We start from the raw sequence: 25229 nt of genomic DNA, 5'->3' as shown, positions 1-25229 counted from the left end.
GACCTGGATGAGGAAGTACGTGGGAAGGGATTCACTCAGTCATCCAACCTACAGAAATTTATCAATATCCACTGCTGCTGATTTCCACACACAAATAAATCAAAAGGGATATGCCCAATCAAATAGATAATTAATCGATCAATAGCCCCCAAAACAACACGGCCCAGCCAGACACATAACAAGTGACTTTACATCTCACAACAGTGGATTCTGTAATGAAACCCATGATTAATGTTGTTGTCCCTCTGAAATCATAAGAAACGCACATTAAGGTGCATTTAAATGCGAGCGCATCCCCACAGGTGACGTCGCACAGACCCCCCTCGCACCTGACGTCACGCATGGGCTTCCCACACCGGGATCTGCCCTTACGTGCACAGCGTCTTACGTCATCCATGCGCTGGTGAGCTCGGGCTTTATCAGTTTAATAGCTGGGCTAATAATCACATGACCAGCCCTCCCCCACCGCTATCAACAGAGGATTCAGGGGCTGCACTATTCCCATTGGTGCAAAGCGATGTCAATCACTTGTTACCACCAGTCGCAGAGTTGGACAAGTCCAGAGGGCGTTACCCCTGCTGAGTTCGCCTCCCGCTCCGGCCTCAAACTCCACATCACAGTGGAGTAAATGTCCGTTTTTTGATTTATTTCCATTTCCCTCCAAGAGAAGTTGGGGCGTTTGTGAAGCGTCACCTGCGGCCGGAGTCTGATGTGTCACCGAGAGGTAGGAGGAGACCGCTCGGCCCGTCGGTTTGATGCCAGCTCCCAGGGGAAGGAGAGGAGGGATTTTATTGAAAGGAAATAGATCGTGTGAGAGGGGGCGGACAAGATGTTTGTCCCGGTGGAAATCTGTGAAAATGTCTGAGCCCACGGTGGTGGCGAGCATAGGGATTCATATTGGGGGGGAAACACCGGCACACTGTTGACCTGCAAGTGGGGCCAATGACAGGGTTGGGAGCTGAATGGTTGGGGCAACACGGGGCTGCAGAAGATGAACAGTTTTTGCACAGAGGATTAACAAAGTGGTTAGAGAGTATTTGTTATAGAGAGTGCAATGAAGTTTCAACAGACTGATCCCTGAAATGGTTAGGTCATCATATGAAGAAAGATCAAATGTGATAACAATTTCATTTGGAGAATCGAGGACTGGGAGGTGAGCACATTGAAATGCACGTCATTACCGGTTGAACCAGGGATCCCAGTCTCTGAAAAATGGGGTGGATGCCTATATTTTATAATAAAACCCCTATTGTTTTACCTTTACCTTCTCTCCCAGTTGTGTGCTTGCCCTTGTCCTTCACAGCCCCTTACCTGCTTAAGATTCATCCATTAGCATCAGTCAGCAATTCATTCTTTTTGGCTTTTCCTAATCCCTTAGGGGTTGGCGCTTCTAGAAATTTATAAATGTCCATTGCTGGTGATTTCCACAACAAATAAATCAAAAGGGATTTCCCCAATCAAATGATAATTCTTCGATCAATAGCTCGCAAATTTGTTCATATCCCAGACGCAGGCCCCAAATTTGTTACGAACCATAATGCTTTAGAAACAAGCCAGCAGCAATAGATTACATCTGGAGTTTGGTTTTGATGTTAAATCTGTCTTTATTGGAATCTACTTGTAATATTGCAACTTAAACAAGATAAACAGAAGTTAACAGTGTTAAGTTTATAAATGTGTATAAGTATAACTCCCAAACTATTGAGCTCAGGGGAAACAAGGCTTGCAGTCTTGAGATGCTAAAGTATGAAAGTTCAGTTCAACCACAGAATAGGCGATGAGGGAGAGAGATTTGTAATCCAGGGTAAATGGTGAGAGAAGGCAAATATGTCAAATTCCTCAGGTTCCACGGTGGTAAAACAAGAGAACAGTCGCTGTAGATTTTATCCGTCATCGCTCCAAATCCACATACAAATTATCACCAAAAGTGACTTGTCACAAGGTGTATCATCTTCAAGTGAACTACCACATCACAGCCAGGCAAGGGTTAACACATAAGTGGTTTCCACAGGACATCCCAAATCAGATCCACTCCTATGGATCAAACAAGGTGACAAACACACATTCAATGTACATGGATCAATAATTAACCCACCCTTGTGGGCATAGGAAACTTCTAAACAGTGACTCTTGGCCACTAGTTCCCTGGTTTCGATCCTTCCATTTTCCCTCCTTCGTCTCCGTCTGACTCTGAGTGTCTGTGTTCTCGGTTAAAACTAAACAAGCTGCGAGCGATGTAAACAAGCTGCAAGTCAGACTGATTCACCTTCTTAATCTCTCTCTCTTAAAATGACAGTCCACAGCAAAGGAAACCCAGGGATTCATAACAATGGCTACTTCCCATTGTGAACTGACTGGTGTGCCAGTAGGTTTGATGACCGAGTGAATCCCTTCCCACAGAATGAGCAGGTGAACGGCTTCTCCCCGGTGTGAACTCTCTGATGTATCTTCAGTTTAGCTGAGCTAGTGAATCCCTTCCCGCACGGTGAGCAGATGAATGGCTTCTCCCCAGTGTGAACTCGCTGGTGGACCAGTAGGTTGGATGACTGAGTGAATCCCTTCCCACAGACTGAACAGGTATATGGCTTCTCCCCAGTGTGAAATTGCTGGTGTGCCAGTAGTTGGGATGACCGAGTGAAACTCTTCCCACAGTCTGAGCAGGTGAACGGCTTCTCCCCAGTGTGAACTCTCTGATGACTCTGTAGGATGGATGGATCAGTGAATCTCTTCCCACAGACTGGGCAGGTGAATGGCTTCTCTCTAGTGTGAACTCTCTGATGACTCTGTAGGTTGGATGACTGAGCGAATCCCTTCCCACAGACTGAGCAGGTGAAAGGCTTCTCCCCAGTGTGAACTCTCTGATGACTCTGTAGGTTGGATGACTGAGCGAATCCCTTCCCACAGACTGAGCAGGTGAACGGCTTCTCCTCAGTGTGAGCTGACTGGTGTACCAGCAGTTGGGATGACCGAGTGAATCCTTTCCCACATTCTGAGCAGGTGAACGGCCTCTCCCCAGTGTGAACTCGCTGATGACTCTGTAGGTTGGATAACAGAGTGAATCCCTTCCCACAGACTGAGAAGGTGAATGGCTTCTCCCCAGTGTGAACTCTCTGATGACTCTGTAGGTTGGATGACTGAGTGAATCCCTTCCCACAGACTGAGCAGGTGAATGGCTTCTCCCCAGTGTGAACTCGCTGATGTACCAGTAGGTTGGATGACTGAGTAAATCCTTTCCCACAGTCTGAGCAGGTGAACGGCTTCTCCCCAGTGTGAACTGACTGGTGTACCAGTAGTTGGGATGACCGAGTGAAACTCTTCCCACAGTCAGAGCAGGTGAATGGCTTCTCCCCAGTGTGAACTCTCTGATGACTCTGTAGGTTGGATGACCGAGTGAATCCCTTTCCACAGACTGAGCAGGTGAACAGCTTCTCCCCAGTGTGAACTCGCTGATGTCTCTGTAGTTTGGATGACTGAGTGAATCCCTTCCTGCAGACTGTGCAGGTGAATGACCGCCCCTTGGTGTGAACACGCTGGTGTGCCATTAGGACAGATGACCGAGAGAATCCCTTCCCTTAAATTCAGCAGATGACCAGCCTCTGCCCAGTGTGATCTGACTGGTGTGTCCACAGGTGGGATGCCCGACAGAATCCTTTCTCACACACACAACAGATGAATGGCCTTGCCCTGTGTGAACTTGCTGATATACCTTCAGTTGAAATGACTGAGTGAATCCATTCCTAAGCAGGTGAATGGCCTTTCTCCTGTGTAAAATGACGGGCTTGCTGGTTGGTCAGATGACCGAGTGAATCCCTTCGCACAGTCTGAGCAAGAAGGATGGTCGATTGAATCCCTTGCTCCACTTCTTAAATATCTAGAAAGAGACAACAAAACTGGCGTGTCGTGTGTGAGATTCCTGGAGACAAATTCCTTCCCGTTTTTAACCTGTAAAAGATTTACAAAATCCATCAATGGGTGTAGGACAACATTTCAGATGAGATTACTTGAGTTGCCAAGATTTGATTTGGTATCACACTGTTACAGTGACGTTCAACCCAAGTTGAACAGAGTAATCATCTCCTGACTGGGCAGAGTGCTGGTATCTGGAATGTCCATCAATTTCCATATGTAGTTCAAGTTCCAACTCCTTGAAGTGCAGGGTTAAAAGCTGCAGCTGGATGCACTTCTTGTAAGTGAGGGCATCAGGGACACTACAGGTCTCCCCATCTTCAATACCCCCTCTAATTTGTAATAACCAGCGTGTACATAAATCTTGCACTGTGCATTTTTTATAGAGAGGTATTCATTTTCACAGCGAGCAAATCACGGTCAATAGGAACTTTGATCTCCTCTGGGTTCGATCCAGTTCATCTGCACTCTCACACAACCTATGTAGCTGGCCTGTAATGGGAATTGAAGGATTTTCTCACCAAAGTTTTGGCATATTGTCCATATGTGGTTTGCTTGCTAAGTTACGCTTTAAAAAGGCAGATTTCCAAATATCACTCTACTTCTTCCCACTTGCAAATTTTCCAGCAACTTTTGCAACACCAGAATACACACAAGTATCACCAGTTTCTGTATTCGACATAAATATTTCCCCTGAACCCTCCCCCCCAGTGACTGATAGTGGTGAACTCAGTTTCTATATGCCCCTGAAGCCTCCCCCAATTTTCCCGCAACATTTGCATCGCCACAATTCTCCAGCAACGTTTGCATCGCCACAATACACACATCAGACAGAGACTGACAGTGGTGAACTCAGTGATGGCAATGCCAATGAATACGAAGGGAAGGGCAGAAGTCTTTCTGTCTCACTGGAGTCTGGCACATTTGTGATGTGAAAGCTACTTGTTGCCCAGGGCAAAGGTGTTTGATATCATTACGTACCCAGGGAGAATTGGTCAAAACATGTTTTCACCAGTAGAAAAGTCCAGAGCAAGAGGAGGTAGAGGAAGCAGCACACACAAAATACTGGAGGAGCTCAGCAGGCCAGGCAGAATCTATGGAAAAGAGTACTAATGCTGAATTCCTCCAGCATTTTGTGTGTGTTGCTTGGATTTCCAGCATCTGCAGGTTTTCTCTTGTTAGTGATTGGAGGTAGAACAAAGGTGATTTTCTCAACTGGTGATGTAAAAGATTTTGTTCCCTTTCTCTGAGTTCCTAATCCTTGCATTTAGATAGCTGGAGCTCAGCTCTGTCTGAGAGATCCATCAGTTCCCATTCACTTAGCAGCCGGAAGCTCCCCGGGGTCCGTGTATGGATCGTGGTGCTGAGAGAGAGGGACAAGAGCAGGACAGCCCTCAGATTGTTGGCCACGGTCTCTGGATTTCACAGGAATTGTCCCGAAGTCGGTGTTTAAGATAAAAACACAGAGAATTGCTCTTACCTGCACCCGACATTTTCAAGGCCTTCTGTGTACTGCGTGCATCGGGGACGTCCTCAGCCGGACGCCTGCGCATTTCATCGGCGCTTCAGCGCTGGCAAAATTCTTAACGCATGGCCCTATGGGTAATCACGGTGCCATTAACCATTTCTGCAAGCACCGGTTCAATGTCCATACCTCATTTTTTTTTTTATCGTGTGTATAGAAAAATTCTGCAGCTGTTTTAACGCAGAAAGCGGCTCCCATAAACAATATACTCAATATCAACGTGTATCTAATGCCAAAGTAAAATGCAGTTATAAAACACAGGAGATTCTGCAGTTGCTGGAAATACAGAGATGCACATACACAAAACACTGGAGGAACTCTGCAATTCAGAGAGGAACTAAGCAGCGGAGTACACAGGCTTGGCATGCTGAAGGGGCTCTCCCTAAATGATGTCTTTTTATTCCTCTCCACATTTGCTGCCTGAAATTAACCACCTTCTTTTCGGCCAACCAGTTTCCAAATGTTTCTGATTTTTCTTTTGTAGCCACATCCTGCTGATCTGATTCCTGCTCCTCCTGGTAAACTCTAGACCCCATCTCTCTCTGGAGCCCCAAAGCCCTGACTCAGGCTGGCAACTCTTTGGTTTCTGACTCTGCACCATCGAAGATTCACTCGCTAGTCTGCTGTCAGACTTTAGAGGTGCATTGTGTTCCGAGACCTCAGGTTCGCTTACTGTGAGTGTCGCTTTAAGAGCCTGAGTGAGTTGGGACTGTGATGTCAGAGGAGAGAGAGGGGCAGGGGGAGAGGGAGAGAGAGACACAAAACCACAGTGAGCTCATCATCTTATTCACCCTGGAGAAAATTATGCAGGTGTAAAAGATGATGAGAGGCATTGGTCTTGTGGATAGCTAGAGGCTTTTCCCCCAGGGCTGAAACAGCTCACACAAGGGGGAATAGGTTTAAGCTGCTTGGAAGTAGGTACAGAGGAGATGTCAGAGCTAAGTTTTTTTAAGCAAAGATTGGCGTGTGTGTGGAATGCACCGCCAGCGACAGTGGTAGAGGCGGATGCAATAGGGTCTTTTAAGAGACTCTCAGATAGTTACATGGAGCTTAGGAAAATAGGTGGCTGTGTGGCAGGGTAATTCTAAGCAGTTTCTAGAGTAAGATACATGGTCAGCACAACAATGTGGGACAAAGCATCTGTAATGAGTTGTGCATTTATATGTTTCCATGAAATTCACAGGAAATCTCCTATCCCACGGAGTGGTGACTAGTTGCAACCTGTCATCTCAGGGAGAGTGAGAGGGGAACGACAGGGAGAGATTTTGATATACAGATACGGAACAGAAACATGGGCAGGAACCAGATGGGCTGAGTGGCCTTTCTAGTGTACATTGTGAGTGTCTCTAGACAGTAAATATCTGAGACACGGGATTTGATACAGAACTGATTTATCTTTCACAGATCCACAATATTAAACACCAGTCTAGATTAAGTCTAACATCAGCAGAACAGACTCCTCCAATACTCACTGACCAGAGTTCAGTCCTGGGTGCGATGAGCAGCCGCAAGAACTGCAGAATCTGACGGTAACAGTCCCTCATGAACCTGCAGCTGCCTTCAGTCACTGTGATGGCTAAACTTTTAACACAGAGCTGATTTGAACTTCCTCCCTGATGTAGGAGCGCTCAGACCGAAGATGTAGGGGAGAAGGAAAAAAAAAGAGATAATAAAGTTGTTTGCACCATTAGTGATAAACAGAGAGGACGAGGTGGAAAGTATCTTGAATGCATCTGTTTTAATGCTTGGAGCATTGTAAGAAAGGTGGATGAGCTTAGAGTATGGATTGATAACTGGAAATATGATGTTGTATCTATTAGTGAAACATGGTTGCAGGAGGGGTGTGACTGGCAACTAAATATTCCTGGATTTTGTTGCTTCTGGTGTGATAGAATCAGAAGGGCAAGAGGGGGAGGTATTGCAATGCTTGTCTGAGAAAATATTACAACAGTGCTTTGACAAAATAGATTACAGGGCTCATTTAGGGAGCCTATTTGGCTGGAATTGAGGAATGGGAAAGGTATAGTAACACTTATAGGGGTGTATTATAAACCACCTAATTGGGAGCAAGAATTGGAAGAGCAAATTTGTAAGGAGATAGCAGATATTTGTAGTGAGCATAAGGTTGCGATTGTGGGAGATTTTAATTTTCCACACATAGAAACAAAGAACATAGGTGCAGGAGTAGGCCATTAGGCCCTTCGATCCTGCACTGTCATTCAGAATGATCATGCATCATCCAACTCAGAACCCTGTACCTGCTTTCTCTCCATACCCCTGATCCCTTTAGCCACAAGGGCCATATCTAACTCCCTCTTAAATATAGCCAATGAACTGGCCTCAACTGTTTCCTGTAGCAGAGAATTCCACAGATTCACCTCTCCCTGTGTGAAGAAGCTTTTCCTCATCTTGGTCCTAAAAGGCTTCCCCTTTATCCTTAAACTGTGACCCCTCGTTCTGGACTCGCCCAACATCAGAAACAATCTTCCTGCATCTAGCCTGTCCAATCCCTTTAGAATTTTACACGTTTCAAAAAGATCCCCCCTCAATCTTCTAAATTCCAGCGAGTATAAGCCTAGTCGACCCAGTCTTTCTTCATATGAAAGTCCTGCCACCCCAGAAATCAATCTGGTGAACCTTCTTTGTACTCCCTCTGTGGCAAGAATGTCTTCCCTCAGATTAGGGAACCAAAACTGCATACAGTACTCCAGCTGTGGCCTCACCAGGGCCTTGTACAACAGCAGTAGAACCTCCCTGCTCCTGTACTCGAATCCTCTTGCTACGAATGCCAACATACCATTTGCCTTTTTCACCACCTGCTGTACCTGCATGCCCACCTTCAATGACTGGTGTACAATGACACCCAGGTCTTGTTGCACCTCCGCTTTTCTTAATCGGTCATTCAGATAATAATCTGTTTTCCTGTTCTTGCAACCAAAGTGAATAACCACACATTTATCCACATGAAATTGCATCTGCCATGAATTTGCCTACTCACCTAACCTATTCAAGTCACCCTGAATCCTCTTAGCATCCTCACAGCTAACACTGCCGCCCAGCTTCGTGTCATCCGCAAACTTGGAGATGCTGCATTTAATTCCCTCGTCTAAATCATTAATATATATTGTAAACAACTGGGGTCCCAGCACTGAGCCTTGCAGTACCCCACTAGTGACTGCCTGCCAATCTGAAAAGGTCCCGTATATTCCCACTCTTTGCTTCCTGTTTGCCAACCAATTCTCTATCCACATTAATAACATACCCCCAATACTGTGTGCTTTAAGTTTGCACACTAATCTCCTGTGTGGGACCTTGTCAAAAGCCTTTTGAAAATCCAAATATACCAAATCCACTTTTTCTCCCCTATTCATTCCACTAGTTACATCCTCAAAAAATTCTATAAGATTCGCCAGACATGATTTTCCTTTCACAAATCCATGCTGACATTGTCCGATTATTTCATCTCTTTCCAAATGTGCTGTTATCACATCTTTCACAACCAACTCTAGCATTTTCCCCATCACCGATGTCAGGCTAACCAATCTATAATTCCTCGGATTCTCTCTCCCTCATTTTCAAAAAAAAGTGAGGTCACGTTAGCCACCCTCCAATCCTCAGGAACTAATCCAGAATCTAAGGAGTTTTGAAAAATTATCACTAATGCATCCACTATTTCTTGGGCTACTCTGGGATGCAGAGCATCTGGCCCTGGGGATTTATCTGCCTTTAATCCCTTCAATTTACCTAACACCACTTCCCTACTAACATGTATTGCCCTCAGTTCCTCCATCTCACTGGACCCTCGGTCCCTTACTATTTCTGGAAGATTATTTATGTCCTCCTTAGTGAAGACAGAACCAAAATAGTTATTCAATTGGTCTGCCATGTCTTCGTTCCCTATGATCAATTCACCTGTTTCTGACTGTGTAGGACCTACCTTTGTCTTGAGCAATCTTTTTCTTTTCACTTATCTATAAAAAACATTTACAGTCAATTTTTATGTTCCCTGCCAGCTTTCTCTCATGATCTTTGTTTCACTTTCCTAATTAAGCCCTTTGTCCTCCTCTGCTGGTCTCTGAATTTCTCCCAGTCCTCAGGTGTGTCAATTTTTTGCTAATTTATATCGTTCTTCTTTGGACTTGATACTATCCCTAATTTCCCTTGTCAGCCACGGGTGCACTACCTTCCCTGGTTTATTCTTTTGCAAAACTGGGATGAACACTTGTTGTAGTTCATCCATGCAATCTTTAAATGCTTGCCATTGCATATGAATGTTGAGGAACCAACTAGAGAGCAGGCCATTCTACATTGGGTTTTGAGCAATGAGGAAGGGTTAGTTAGCAATCTTGTTGTGCGAGGCCCCTTGGGTAAGAGTGACCATAATATGGTGGAATTCTTCATTAAGATGGAGAGTGACATAGTTAATTTAGAAGCAAAGGCTCTAAACTTAAAGAAGGGTAGCTTTGAAGGTACGAGACGTGAATTAGCTAAGATAGACTGGCAAATGATACAAAGGGTTGACAGTAGATATGCAATGGCAAGCATTTAAAGATTGCATGGATGAACTACAACAATTGTTCATCCCAGTTTGGCAAAAGAATAAACCAGGGAAGGTAGTGCACCCGTGGCTGACAAGGGAAATTAGGGATAGTATCAAGTCCAAAGAAGAAACATATAAATTAGCCAGAAAAAGCGGCATACCTGAGGACTGGGAGAAATTCAGAGACCAGCAGAGGAGGACAAAGGGCTTAATTAGGAAAGGGAAAAAAGATTATGAGAGAAAGCTGGCAGGGAACATAAAAACTGTAAAAGCTTTTACAGATATGTGAAAAGAAAAAAGATTGGTCAAGACAAATGTAAGGACCTTTACAGTCAGAAACAGGTGAATTGATCATAGGGAACAAAGACATGGCAGACCAATTGAATAACTACTTTGGTTCTGTCTTCACTAAGGAGGACATAAATAACGCTCTGGAAATAGTAAGGGACCAAGGGTCTAGTGAGATGGAGGAACTGAGGGAAATACATGTTAGAAGGGAAGTAGTGTTAAGTAAATTGAAGTGATTAAAGGCAGATAAATCCCCAGGGCCAGATGCTCTGCATCCCAGAGTAGCCCAAGAAATAGTGGATGCATTAGTGATAATTTTTCAAAACTCCTTAGATTCTGGATTAGTTCCTGAGGATTGGAGGGTGGCTAATGTTACCCCACTTTTTAAAAAAGGAGGGAGAGAAAAACCAGCGAATTACAGACTGGTTAGTCTGATGTCGGTGGTGGGGAGAATGCTAGAGTCGGTTATCAAAGATGTGATAACAACACATTTGGAAAGAGGTGAAATCATCGGACAAAGTCAGCATGGAGTTGTGATAGGAAAGTAATGTGTGACGAATCTTATAGAATTTTTTGAGGATGTAACTAGTAGTGGATAGGGGAGAGCCAGTAGCTGTGGTATATTTAGATTTTCAAAAGGATTTTGACAAGGTCCCACACAGGAGATTAGTGTGTAAACTTAAAGCACACGTTATTGGGGGTATGGTATTGATGTGGATAGAGAATTGGTTGGCAGACAGGAAGCAAAGAGTGGGAGTAAACGGGACCTTTTCAGAATGGCAGGCAGTGACTAGTGGGGTACCGCAAGGCTCAGTGCTGGGACCCCAGTTCTTTACAATATATATGAATGATTTAGATGAGTGAATTAAATGCAGCCTCTCCAAGTTTGCGGATGACACGAGGCTGGGCGGTGGTGTCAGCTGTGAGGATGCTAAGAGGATGCAGGGTGACTTGGATAGGTTAGGTGTGTGGGCAAATTCATGGCTGATGCAATTTAATGTGGATAAATATGAGGTTATCCATTTTGGTTGCAAGAACGGGAAAACAGATTATTATCTGAACGGTGGCTGATTAGGAAAAGGGGAGGTGCAATGAGACCTGGGTGTTATTGTACACCAGTCATTGAAGGGAGGCATGCAGTTACAGCAGGTGGTGAAAAAGTTGAAAGGTATGCTGGCATTCATAGCAAAAGGATTTGAGTACAGGAGCAGGGAGGTGCTACTACAGTTGTACAAGGCCTTGGTGAGACCGCACCTAGAGTATTGTGTGCAGTTTTGGTCCCCTAATCTGAGGAAAGACATTCTTGCCATAGAGGGAGTACAGAGAAGGTTCACCAGATTGATTCCTGGGATGGCAGGACTTTCATATGAAGAAAGACTGGATCGACTAGGCTTATACTCACTGGAATTCAGAAGATTGATGGAGGATCTTATTGAAACATATAAAATACTAAAGGGATTGGACAGGCTAGATGCAGGAAGATTGTTTCCGATGTTGGAGAAGTCCAGAATGAGGGGTCACAGTTTAAGGATAAAGGGGAAGACTTTTAGGACCGAGATGAGGAAAAACTTCTTCATACAGACTGTGGAGAATCTGTGGAATTCTCTGCCACAGGAAACAGTTGAGGCCAGTTCATTGGCTATATTTAAGAGGGAGTTAGATATGGCCCTTGTGGCTAAAGCAATTGGGGGTATGGACAGAAATCAGTCACAGGGTTCTGAGTTGGATGATCAGCCATGATCATACTGAATGGCGGTGCAGGCTCGAAGGTCTGAAGGGCCTACTCCTGCACCTATTTTCTATGTTTCTATCCACTGTCAACCCTTTAAATATCATTGAAATATCAATCTTAGCTAATTCACGTCTCATTTCTTCAAAATTGCCCTTCTATAAGTTCAGAACATTTGGTTCTGAATTAACTATGTCACTCTCCATCTTACTGAAGAATTCCACCATATTATGGTCACTCTTAACCAAGGGGCCTCGTATGACAAGATTGCTAATTAACCCTTCCTCAATACCCAGTCTAGAATGGCCTGCTTTCTAGTTGGTTCCTCGACATGTTGGTTCAGAAAACCATCCCGCACACATTCTAAGAAATCCTCTTCCTCAGCACCCTTACCAATTTGGTTCACCCAATCTATATGTAGAGTGAAGTCACCCATTATAACTGCTGTTCCTTTTTTGCACGCATTTCTAATTTCCTGTTTAATGCCATCCCCAACTTCACTACTACTGTTAGGTGGCCTGTACACAAATCCCACCAGCATTTTATGCCCCTTGGTGTTATGCAGCTCTACTCATATCAATTCCACATCCTCCAGGCTAATGTCCTTCCTTTCTATTGCGTTAATCTCTTCACTAACCAGCAACGCTATCCCACCTCCTTCTCTTTCCTGTCTATCCCTCCTAAATACTGAATATCCCTGGATGTTGAGCTCCTATCCTTGGTCACCCTGGAGCCATGTCTCTGTGATTCCAACCATATCCTTTTTGATTTTTGCCCTGGATTTGACTGCCTGCCACTTTTACTTTTCACCTTACTACTTTTTGGTTCTACTCTCATGTTGCACGCCTCTGTCTCTCTGCACTTGTTCCTATCCCCCTGCCACATTAGTTTAAATCCCCCTGAACAGCAGTAGCAAACGCTCCCCCTAGGGTTAGGAGGAGGGACAGCCCTCAGTGAATCCTGTGTATGCTCCCTGCAAGCCTCAAGAAATGATAATGATCATGAATCTGGCCCCAGATAGAAAAGAAAAACAAGCACAGTTTGCTCAGTGTGTCCACAGTACTACACAAACGTTTAATGCAACTCCGCAAGATTTATTCGGTCTCTGCTGCATGATACTCTCAGCTGATGAAGGGCAGAAATGGAAGGCAGAATTGAAATACCAAACCTATCAGGAGTTCAGGTGGGAAACCATAACGAGAATGAACAGACAGACCAGATCTCCAGCAATCTGTCAACATCACCAAAGTACCTAAATGCAAACATAAGGCTGGGGAATCTGGACCAGACTACTGAGAGCGATTTGTGGCCTGCTACGGCACCTTCGCAGGAGACCAAGCAAATCTGTCCGCCCAGTTCAATGCCCTACTGCTCCAATGCTTACCAACTAAGTTAGCCAACATGATTAAAACAAATAATATGGATTGGCCTGACAATGACCGAAATCAAATGCGATGAGCTTTGACATATCATTAGGACCCAACTTTCGAATCCCGATCAACCCCGAAGGGAACTAATATTAAAGGTGAATAAGCTCAGTGGGAAGAAGGACGCGAGCAGGCTATATCTGAGGAACAGAAATGGGAGCAAAAACCTAACAAGGGACAGGTGGGGACAACAAAACATTCAGAAACTGACAAGAAGATGCTTCCAACCGTGAGTGCAAACCCTCAGGAAGAGCCCACTGTAATATTTCAAGTTGCTGGAAATACAGTTCCGTTTATGATTGATATGAGGGCAAGCACAACCACTCTCGATCAGGAAATAGTATCGGAAAAGGGATTCATGCTATCAGACGCTACAATCACTCTGTCTGGGTTCAGAGGCACGGAACGTACGTATTCACGTATCCAGCCACTGCAGGTGGAATTCCAGGGGAACCAGTGTGAGGTTTCATTTACTGTCACCACCAGACGGGGGTGTAATCTCGTAGGGAGAGACTTGCTCTGTCTGTTGGAAGTCGAGATTCCATGCACGGACAAGGATATCATGCCAGAACTGTGAACAACTGACAGCTTCCTCAGTTTCTGACCACCCAATTGTGGGCACTTTATCTGGACTCCAGTACATTTGAACCCCTTCTGCCAGCGGCCAGCTCTCATGTGACTCTGTGTTATGACCCTACCGGGTGCACACTGAGGACAGCTAATATTATGCACCCCTCGAGGAACAGAAATTCCCAGTCACGGTGATTGGAGAGGTTAAAGGAAGAGACGGCACTGCATTTCTGGCCAAAGTTCCAAATTTCATTTGGCGACAGACAGGACTGGTGGTTCCCAATACGACTGTCAGGGTTTGCCCTGGGTTCAAGCCAAAGAGCCGAGGGCTCCTTGCCCACACCTTGATGAAACAGGCATCCAGCACCGAGGGAGACTGGCAAGACTTGGTCAAGGGGCAGCTCCGATACTGGAAGAAATCTGAGGTGAAGACGGGACATCTGGTAAGACATTCTTTCAATAGTGACCGAACCCAAGATGTTGTACCCCATCTCTGGGCAATTTCAGTCCATGAAGTCAGACCTCCTGTCCAGATCACAGTGAAAGAAGGACAGACTCCCATCCACTCCGCAATGCCCCCTCTAGCTCATCCGGATCACTGTGAAAGGAGGACAGACTCTCCCATCCATTCTGCAATACCCCCTCTAGCCCATCCGGATCACAGTGAACGAAGGACAGACTATCCTATCCATTCTGCAATGCCCCCTCTAGCCCATCCGGATCACTGTGAAAGAAGGACAGACTCTCCCATCCATTCCGCAATGCCCCCTCTAGCTCATCCGGATCACTGTGAAAGAAGGACAGACTCTCCCATCCATTCTGCAATACCCCCTCTAGCCCATCCGGATCACAGTGAACGAAGGACAGACTATCCCATCCATTCTGCAATACCCCCTCTAGCCCATCCGGATCACTGTGAAAGAAGGACAGACTCTCCCATCCATTCTGAAATACCCCCTCTAGCCCGTCCGGATCACAGTAAGAGAAGGACAGACTCTCCCATCCATTCTGCAATACCCATCTAGCCTGTCCGGATCACTGTGAAAGAAGGACAGACTCTCACATCCATTCCGCAATACCCCCTCTAGCCCATCCGGATCACTATGAAAGAAGGACAGACTATCCCATCCATTCTGCAATACCCCCTCTAGCCCGTCCGGATCACAGTGAAAGAAGGACAGACTCTCCCATCCATTCTGCAATGCCCCTCTAGCCCGTCCGGATCACTGTGAAAGAAGGACAGACTCTCCCATCCATTCCGCAATACCCCCTCTAGCCCGTCCAGATCACAGTGAAAGAAGGACAGACTATCCCATCCATTCGGCAATACCCCTTCTAGCCCATCCGGATCACTGTGAAAGAAGGACAGACTCTCCCATCCATTCTGAAATACCCCCTCTAGCTCGTCCGGATCACAGTAACAGAAGGACAGACTCTCCCATCCATTCTGCAATACCCCTCTAGCCTGTCTGGATCACTGTGAAAGAAAGACAGACTCTCACATCCATTCTGCAATACCCCCTCTAGCCCATCCGGATCACTGTGAAAGAAGGACAGACTCTCCCATCCATTCTGCAATACCCCCTCTAGCCCGTCCGGATCACTGTGAAAGAAGGACAGACTCTCCCATCCATTCCGCAATACCCCCTCTAGCTCATCCGGATCACTGTAAAAGCAGGACAGACTCTCCCATCCATTCCGCAATACCCCCTCTAGCCCATCCGGATCACTTTGAAAGAAGGACAGACTCTCCCATCCATTCTGCAATACCCCCTCAAGCCCATCTGGATCACAGTGAAAGAAGGACAGACTCTCCCATCCATTCTGCAATTCCCCCTGTAGCCCGTCCGGATCACAGTGAAAGAAGGACAGACTCTCCCATCCATTCCGCAATACCCCCTCTAGCCCGTCCAGATCACAGTGAAAGAAGGACAGACTATCCCATCCATTCGGCAATACCCCTTCTAGCCCATCCGGATCACTGTGAAAGAAGGACAGACTCTCCCATCCATTCTGAAATACCCCCTCTAGCTCGTCCGGATCACAGTAACAGAAGGACAGACTCTCCCATCCATTCTGCAATACCCCTCTAGCCTGTCCGGATCACTGTGAAAGAAAGACAGACTCTCACATCCATTCTGCAATACCCCCTCTAGCCCATCCGGATCACTGTGAAAGAAGGACAGACTCTCCCATCCATTCTGCAATACCCCCTCTAGCCCGTCCGGATCACTGTGAAAGAAGGACAGACTCTCCCATCCATTCCGCAATACCCCCTCTAGCCCATCCGGATCACTGTAAAAGCAGGACAGACTCTCCCATCCATTCCGCAATACCCCCTCTAGCCCATCCGGATCACTTTGAAAGAAGGACAGACTCTCCCATCCATTCTGCAATACCCCCTCAAGCCCATCTGGATCACAGTGAAAGAAGGACAGACTCTCCCATCCATTCTGCAATTCCCCCTGTAGCCCGTCCGGATCACAGTGAAAGAAGGACAGACTCTCCCATCCATTCTGCAATTCCCCCTCTGGCCCGTCCGGACCACAGTGAAAGAAGGACAGACTCTCCCATCCATTCTGCAATACCCCCTCTGGCCCGTCCTGATCACAGTGAAAGAAGGACAGACTCTCCCATCCATTCTGCAATACCCCCTCTAGCCCATCTGGATCACTGTGAAAGAAGGACAGATTCTCCCATCCATTCTGCAATACCCCCTCTAGCCCGTCCGGATCACTGTGAAAGAAGGACAGACTCTCCCATCCATTCTGCAATACCCCCTCTAGCCCGTCTGGATCACTATGAAAGAAGGACAGACTCTCCCATCCATTCTGCAATACCCCTCTAGCCTGTCCGGATCACTGTGAAAGAAGGACAGACTCTCCCATCCATTCTGCAATACCATCTCTAGCCTGTCCGGATCACTTTGAAAGAAGGACAGGCTCTCCCATCCATTCTGCAATACCCACTCTAGCCTGTCCGGATCACAGTGAAAGATGGACAGACTCTCCCATCCATTCTGCAATACCCCCTCTAGCCCATCTGGATCACTGTGAAAGAAGGACAGATTCTCCCATCCATTCTGCAATAACCCCTCTAGCCCGTCCGGATCACTGTGAAAGAAGGACAGACTCTCCCATCCATTCTGCAATACCCCCTCTAGCCCGTCTGGATCACTATGAAAGAAGGACAGACTCTCCCATCCATTCTGCAATACCCCTCTAGCCTGTCCGGATCACTGTGAAAGAAGGACAGACTCTCCCATCCATTCTGCAATACCATCTCTAGCCTGTCCGGATCACTTTGAAAGAAGGACAGGCTCTCCCATCCATTCTGCAATACCCACTCTAGCCTGTCCGGATCACAGTGAAAGATGGACAGACTCTCCCATCCATTCCGCAATACCCCCTCTAGCCCGCCCGGATCACTGTGAAAGAAGGGCAGACTCTCCCATCCATTCGGTATTACCCCTTCTAGCCCGTCCGGATCACTGTGAAGGGACAGACTCTCCCATCCATTCTGCAATACCCCCTCTAGCCTGAGGAAACGTTTTATGAGGACGGAAGCTCTTTTGTGGATCCAGCAGGAAAACGACATTCTGGCTATGCGATAGTGACGGACAGTGAAGTAATTGAACAGGCCTCCTTTGAAGCAGCTGTCTCTGCCTAGAAGGCTGAGCTGTTTGCTCTGACTCGTGCCTGTATCCCAGCAACAGACTAAAGTTGGAACGTTTAGACAAACTCCCGTTATGCATTTGGGATTGTACATGACTACGGGGCTCTCTGGGAACATGGGGATTCCTGACTTCCTCTGGTCTCCCCATGAGTAATGTCACCTTTGTAAACAACTTACTCACCGCTCTACAGCTACCTCGAGTTTTGTTCTTCTCAGGGGGCTGCCTCTGAGGAGGAGTGAAAACTGTGGTCCCAGATGGGGTGCCAGAAAGACCCTAAGCTAGGTCTTTGGATCACCCAGTGGGACAGGTCTGGGTTCCTACACAGTTTTTACCAATATTGGTTGATTATATACATAATTGTACACACCTGGGAAAGGAGGGAATGGTTGGTAACCTGTACCCTGCACACCGGGTACGACTTCTTTGACAGGTGGATCTTTCTCGTGTCTACAAGTTGATTTTATTGAATTGCCTGGAGGACATTGCTATAGATACTGCTTAGTTATTATAGATGTGTTTAGTAGATGGATTGAAGCTATTCCAACTACCATTAATTCTGCTGACTGTTGTGAAGTATTATTAAGGGAAATAATTCCCAGGTACAAGCCAGAGATGCTGAGTTCAACAATGGCCCACACTTTATGGTGAAAGCAAACGAAGGAGTATGTAACAAACTAGCTATCAAGCAACAATTCCACTGTGTACATCACCCACGGGCCGCTGGCAGAGTGGAGAGAGCCAATGGCACTCTGAAGAGTAAACTGGCCAGACTAACAGCGGAGACTGGACTCACTTGGTTGAAGGTCCGACCATTAGCCCGATTCCACATGACGGCTACCCCACAGGGGAAAACAGGGTTGTCACCAGCTTAAATCATTACCGGATGGCCCATGAGGACACCCTGGGAACAAAGTCTCAGGATTAAAGGCAAAGTGAATAAGAATAAGGAACCTTGGTTCTCGATGGATATTGGAACTCTGATAAAGAAGAGAGAGATGTATGACATGTATAAGAAACAGGGAGCAAATAAGGTACTTGAGGAGTATAAAAAGTACAAAAAAATACTTTAGGAAGAAATCAGGAGGACTGAAAGAAGACATGAGGTGGCGTTGGCATTCAAGGTGAAGGATAGTAAGAGCTTCCACAGGTATATTAATAGCAAAATGATAGTTAAGGGATAAAATTGGTCCTCTTGAAGATCAGAGTGGTCGACTATGCATGGAACCAAAAGAAATTGGGGAGATGTTAAATGTTTTTTTTTGTGTCTGAATTTACTAAGAAAACTGGCTTGGAGTCAATGGAAATAAGGCAAACAAGTATTGAGGTCATGGAACCTATACAGATAGAAGAGGAGGAGGTGCTTGCTACCTTGAGGCGACTAGATAAATCTCCAGAACCTGATAGGGTATTCCCTCGGACCCTGAGGGAGACTAATGTTGAAATTGCAGGGACCCTGGCAGATATATTTAAATGTCATTATCTACGCATTAGGTGCCAGAGATTTGGAGGATAGCTCATGTTGTTCCTTTGTTTAAAGCAGGCTCCAACAGTAATCCGGGAAATTATAGGCTTGTAAGTTTGATGTCGGTCATGGGTAAATTATTGGAAGGAGTACTAAGAGATAGGATTGACAATTACTTAGATAGACAGGGACATATTAGGGAGAGTCAACATGGCTTTGTGCATGGTAGGTCATGTTTAACAAATATATTGGAGACTTTCGAGGCGGTTACAATGAAAGTGGATGAAGGCAAGTCAGTGGATGTTGTCTACATGGACTTCAGTAAGGCGTTTGACAAAGTCCCGCATGGGAGGTTAGTTAGGAAGATTCAGTCACTATGTATACATGGTGAGGTAGTAAATTTGATTGGAAATTGAGAATGGGAGAAGTCAGAGAGTGGTAGAGGAGTATTGCTACTCTGAGTGGAGGCCTGTGACTAGTGGTGTGCCACAGGGATCAGTCCATTGTTATTTGTCATCTATATCAATGATCTGGATAATAATTTGGTAAATAGGGTCAGCAAATTTGTTGATGATACAAAGATTGGAGGTGTATGCACAGTGAAGAAGGTTTTCAAAGCTTGCAGAGAGATCTGGACCAGCTGGAAAAATGGCAGATGGAGTTTAATACAGACAAGTGTGAGGTATCGCACCTTAGAAGGTCAAACCGAGGTAGAACATCCAAGGTAAATGGCAGGGCACTGAGGAGTGCACTAGAACAGAGGGATCTAGGAATACTGATACAAAATTCCCAGAAGTGGCATCACATGTAGATAGGGCAGTAAAGAGAGCTTTTAGTACCATATAACCATATAACAATCACTGCACGGAAACAGGCCATCTCGGCCCTCCTAGTCCATGCCGAACTCTTAATCTCAACTAGTCCCACCTACCCGCACTTAGCCCATAACCCTCCACTCCTTTCCTGTCCATATACCTATCCAATTTTACCGTAAATGACACAACTGAACTGGCCTCTACTACATCTACAGGAAGCTCATTCCACACAGCTATCACTGTCTGAGTAAAGAAATACCCCCTCGTGTTTCCCTTAAACTTCTGCCCCCTAACTCTCAAATCATGTCCTCTCGTTTGAATCTCCCCTACTCTCAATGGAAACAGCCTATTCATGTCAACTCTATCTATCCCTCTCAAATTTTTAAATACCTCGATCAAATCCCCCTCAACCTTCTACGCTCCAATGAATAGAGACCTAACTTGTTCAACCTTTCTCTGTAACTTAACTGCTGAAACCCAGGTAACATCCTAGTAAATTGTCTCTGCACTCTCTCTAATTTATTGATATCTTTCCTATAATTCGGTGACCAGAACTGCACACAATATTCTAAATTTGGCCTTACCAATGCCTTGTACAATTTTAACATTACATCCCGACTTCTGTACTCAATGCTTTGATTTATAAAGGCCAGCGTTCCAAAAGCCTTCTTCACCACCCTATCTACATGAGACTCCACCTTCAGGGAACTATGCACTGTTATTCCTAGATGTCTCTGTTCCTCTGCATTCCTCAATGCCCTACCGTTTACCCTGTATGTTCTATTTGGATTATTCCTGCCAAAATGTAGAACCTCACACTTCTCAGCATTAAACTCCATCTGCCAACGTTCAGCCCATTCTTCTAACCAGCATAAATCTCCCTGCAAGCTTTCAAAACCCACCTCATTATCCACAACACCTCCTACCTTAGTATCATCGGCATACTTACTAATCCAAGTTACCACCCCATCATCCAGATCATTTATGTATATTACAAACAACATTGGGCCCAAAACAGATCCCAGAGGCACCCCGCTAGTCACTGGCATCCATCCCGATAAACAATTATCCACCACTACTCTCTGGCATCTCCCATCTAGCCACTGTTGAATCCTTTGGTCTTTATAAATTCAAGTATTGAGTATAAGAGTTGGAATGTTATGGTGAGATCGTATAAGGTATTAGTGAGGCTGAATTTGCAGTATTGTGTGCAGTTTTGGTCACCGAATTACAGGAAGCATATTAATAAGGTTGGAAGTGTGCAGAGAAGGTTTACAAGGATGTTGCCAGGACTTGAGAAACTGTGTTACAGAGAAAGGTTGAATAGGTAAGGATTTCATTCTTAGGAGTGTAGAAGAATGAGGGGAGACTTGATAGAGGTATATAAAATTAGGGTGGGTATAGATAGAGTGAATGCAAGCAGGGTTTATCCACTGAGGCTAGGGGAGAGAAAAAAAACAGAGGACATGGGTTAAGGATGAAGGGCAAAAAGTTTAAAGGTAATATAAGGGGGGGCTTCTTCACAACTGGGTCTGACAGAGGCATAACTGGTCCTTCTGGGCATATTCAGTCTCACTCCCAACTATTTCCTACCTTCCTTTGTGCAGGTATGTAACATCTAAAGGACCAGTGTTTGAGTAAATGAGACTCACCAAACTTTCTCCGGACTGAATCAATGGAATCTCTGAGTCAGATGGTTTCTCTCCAATCAGTGCTCTCAATCCTCGGGCTGGTTCACTTGTTGCTGTTCCTTCGTCTTCAGTCGTGGTTTTTCTTCCAATAAATCTCTCACTGCAGGTCTGACTTAAACATGAAAGATAATGAAGCACGTTAACAATACAAAGGAGGACCTAACATTTCTGCTTAATGTTACTAGGAATAAAACTCACTGAAATTTAACCATTGAAGGCAAATATAATGATCTCAGTGAACAATCTTTTATTGTCCCTCACATGACACAGACGATATGGGATAAGAAGGAGCCATCATTCAGTCATGGTAAGACATACGACACAGGAACAGAATTAGGTGATTCGATCCATCTGGTCTGTCCACCACACAACCAGGGTTGATTTTTATTCCAACACCATATTCCTGCCTTCCTCCTGTAACCCTGAAGCTACTCAGCAATCATCAATATATTAATCTGTCACAAATATACCCAAATGGCAGGTTCAAACAAATTCACAAATTCCAAATATCAGACATCTTTTGGCCAAAAAAAATTTCTCATCTCAGTTTTAAAGGGAAGCAAGTTTATTCTGAGACTGTGCTGTCAGATCACAGACTTTCTGTCTAATGGAAACATCCTCTCCATGTCCACTGTATCCAGGCTTTTCAGCATTCGGTAGGTTTATTAACCATACATCCCTCCACCACCCCCACCGTCCCTCTGAACTCCATCGAGCACAGGTCCAGAACCATCAAATGCTCCTCAAACATAAATCCGATCATTCCTGAGATTATTCTTGTAAGCCTTGTTAGCAACAACTGCACCGGACACATTTCCGGGAATAACAGTCAAATCGGTTCCAGGATAATTTACAAGGTCAAGTTGTGCTTCCTTTACTGTTATACTATCACTCCACTTCCAGGTTAAAACAGGTCCATTTCAGGAAATTTGTATTACAGATCCTGTCTTGTCTGTACTTGACCGACCACAGTTGCTGGACTATAAACTTGCAGGAGTAATGTGTGGCTCAGCTCTACTGCGTGAAGCTGAGGCTGAAACCATTCTCCCCCTGGACTTCCCAGTCCCTGGGTAAAGCAGGCAGTGAAATCAAAGATCCCCACAACCTGGGACGTTCTCCTTTCTCACCCACCCCAGCCCGGGAGAAGACACAACAGCCAAAAACCTCCAGGACAAATGCAAGGAGCCTCAGGAAGCGAGACGGGTTCGGGGAAGTTAATGAAACACATTGGCCAAAATCACACCACGTGATCTGGCGTCACAAAGCGGAGGGCGGGGCGAATCTGTGGCACACAGCCTCACGTGACCTGTCGGCGGGACTTCCATTTCAATTCTGCGGAAACAGACAGCCTGGGCTCCTGGTTTGGTTCAATGCAGATTAAGTGAAGTCGACACATTTCTGACGAGCCCAGACAGTTGGGAAACAAATGAATTCCTGACCCTCAGTTCGGGGCTCACGGCCAACATCGGATCTCCCCGCTCGGGATCGGTCTCAACATTCACCGAAGGGAAAGTGATATCTTCGGCCCGCAGACAGTGATCCCGACGCAAGAGACGAAAGTCTTTCGCGAACACACAGCCGACCCACTTCAGCTCTGAGCGGAGAGGATAACACCGTCCACCCGGAAACGGTGAACATGCGCGAAGAGATTGTTACATCATCGGGAGTCGGGCCCTCGGAAACAGACGCGCAGGTGCTGCCAATCTGCGGTTATATGGGAGGGGCAAACGGGATCACGTGTCAGGATTGGCGACAACTCCCCCCTCCCCCAGGCAGAGATTCCAGCTGCTCATTAGTCTGTGAAAAGAAGCAAACTTGCCGCTCACATCTCCTCTCACCTTAAATGTATTAGACATTTCAACCCCCAGGAAAAATATATCGTCTGTCCACTCTATCTATTCCTCTTGTAATCTTATAAACGTCCATCCAGTCTCACCCCAGCCTGCTCCGCTCTGGAGAAAACAACACAAGTTTGTCCAGCCTCTCGTTATAGCTCATGCCCTCTAATCCAGGCAGTGTCCTGGTAAACCTCTTCTGCGCCCTCTCCAAAGCCCCGACATCCTTCCGAGAATGGGGGCGACCAGAACTGTATGAAACACTCCAGATGTGGTGTAACCTGTTTTGTAAAGCCTTGTTACGAACTGTAGCGTTTTAGAAACGAACCAGCAGCAATAGAGTTCACACTGGAGTCTGGTTTTGATGTTAAAACCATTACCTTTATTAGTATATAGTAACAGGCTCGTAACAGCCGAAAAACAACTTCCCGACTTTTGAACTCAATGCTTCAACTAATAAAGACAACCATGCCATTTGCCTTCTTAACCACCCGATCAATCTGTGCAGTCTCTCTCAGGGAGCGATGAACTTGGAGTCCATGATCCCTCTGATCATCGACACTGTTCAGTGTTTTGCATTTAACAGTGGACTGTCTCATACATTCGACCTACCGAGCTGACAAGATGATCATCACTAATCAAATCTCACTGAGATTTCTCAGGTCCTGTTGAATTTATTGCCAACTGCACAAGTATGGGAAGGTACAGGTACAGAGAAAGACTGACTTGTGGCAACATCACAGGTAAGTACATTCATATAACACGCAGAACACAAATTATACGGTTCTCTGTCAGTAACGATTTGTAAATATGCTTCATATCATTAACGTTATATAAAATACGCTGTGTCATGATCAATATTAAAATGTGCATTTTGTCTCAATAACAGACAGGGAAATGTTGAAGTTGGTCCCTGTCTCCATTCATCCTGTAATCCACAACCAGCTCCTTTGTTTTTGTCACAATGAGGGAGAGGTTGTTTTCTTGACACCACTGTGTCGGGGTGATGACTTCTTCTCTGTAGGCTGCCTCGTTATTATTTGAGATTAGGCCAGTCAGAGTAGTGTCGTCAGTAAATTTAATTAGCAGATTGGAGCTGTGGGTGGCGACACGTCATGGGATTACAGACAGTAAAGGAGGGTGCAAGGAGACACCCCTGTGGGATATGTGTGCTGAGGGTCAGCGAGACCGAGGTGAGGGAGCCCACTCTTACCACCTGCCGGCGATCTGACAGGAAGTCCAGGATCCAGCTACACAAGGCAGGGTGAAGGCCGAGGTCTCTGAGCTTCTTATCGATACTTCACGCCTTCGTATGGCTACTGCTCTGCCCATGACTGCAAGGAACTGCAGAGAACTTTGGAGAGCAGAGAACATCGGGGAAACAAGCCTCCACTCCATGGACTCTTCCTACACTTCCCCTGCCTCGGAAAAGCAGGCCATGTACTCAAAGACCCTCACAACCTGGACATCCTCGCTGCAAACCCGCTCCTCCATCGGGGCAGCGATACAAAAGCCTTAAAGCGCGAACTACCCGGCTCAAGGACGGCTTCCTGTCTGTGGTCATAATCCAGAAGAATGATGAAATGGACTCGGCCTCACAATGTAACTCGACGTGACCTCTGCAGCTATAATGCTTTGTTACATTGTTGTTTTGTCATTTTCATTTTTCATTTTTATAATCTTTTTTACCAGTACATAATCTTCTACAGCTATAGAATGAAACAAGACCAATGGATTAATATGTATAAAATTAATAAAGCTGAAG

At 45.7% G+C, this 25229-nt stretch overlaps 1 protein-coding gene across 7 annotated transcripts in view; it reads right to left on the bottom strand.

Annotated features, from left to right (window-relative positions):
• Positions 1–23323, bottom strand: part of LOC132389608 (zinc finger protein 226-like) — a 30806-nt gene extending 7483 nt beyond the window's left edge. The window contains exons 1-4 of one of the 7 annotated variants that reach the window (XM_059962104.1): positions 23069–23323; positions 21591–21741; positions 5387–5502; positions 932–3942 (exon numbers count right to left, since the gene is read on the bottom strand). In XM_059962104.1, the coding sequence (XP_059818087.1) occupies positions 2334–3542 (1209 nt within the window). In that variant the 5' untranslated portion in view covers positions 3543–3942; positions 5387–5502; positions 21591–21741; positions 23069–23323 and the 3' untranslated portion in view covers positions 932–2333. Of the gene's footprint in view, positions 1–931; positions 3943–5386; positions 5503–21590; positions 21742–21827; positions 22865–23068 lie in introns of those variants that run through there. The other 6 variants (XM_059962103.1, XM_059962101.1, XM_059962106.1 and 3 more) reach the window with 6 other exon arrangements.
• Positions 23324–25229: the final 1906 nt, after the last annotated feature.

Source organism: Hypanus sabinus, unplaced genomic scaffold (genome assembly GCF_030144855.1).
Source record: "Hypanus sabinus isolate sHypSab1 unplaced genomic scaffold, sHypSab1.hap1 scaffold_61, whole genome shotgun sequence".
NCBI lineage: Eukaryota > Metazoa > Chordata > Chondrichthyes > Myliobatiformes > Dasyatidae > Hypanus > Hypanus sabinus.
Note: the sequence above shows the minus strand (reverse complement) of the source record. Positions and strands in the feature narration are given on the sequence as shown.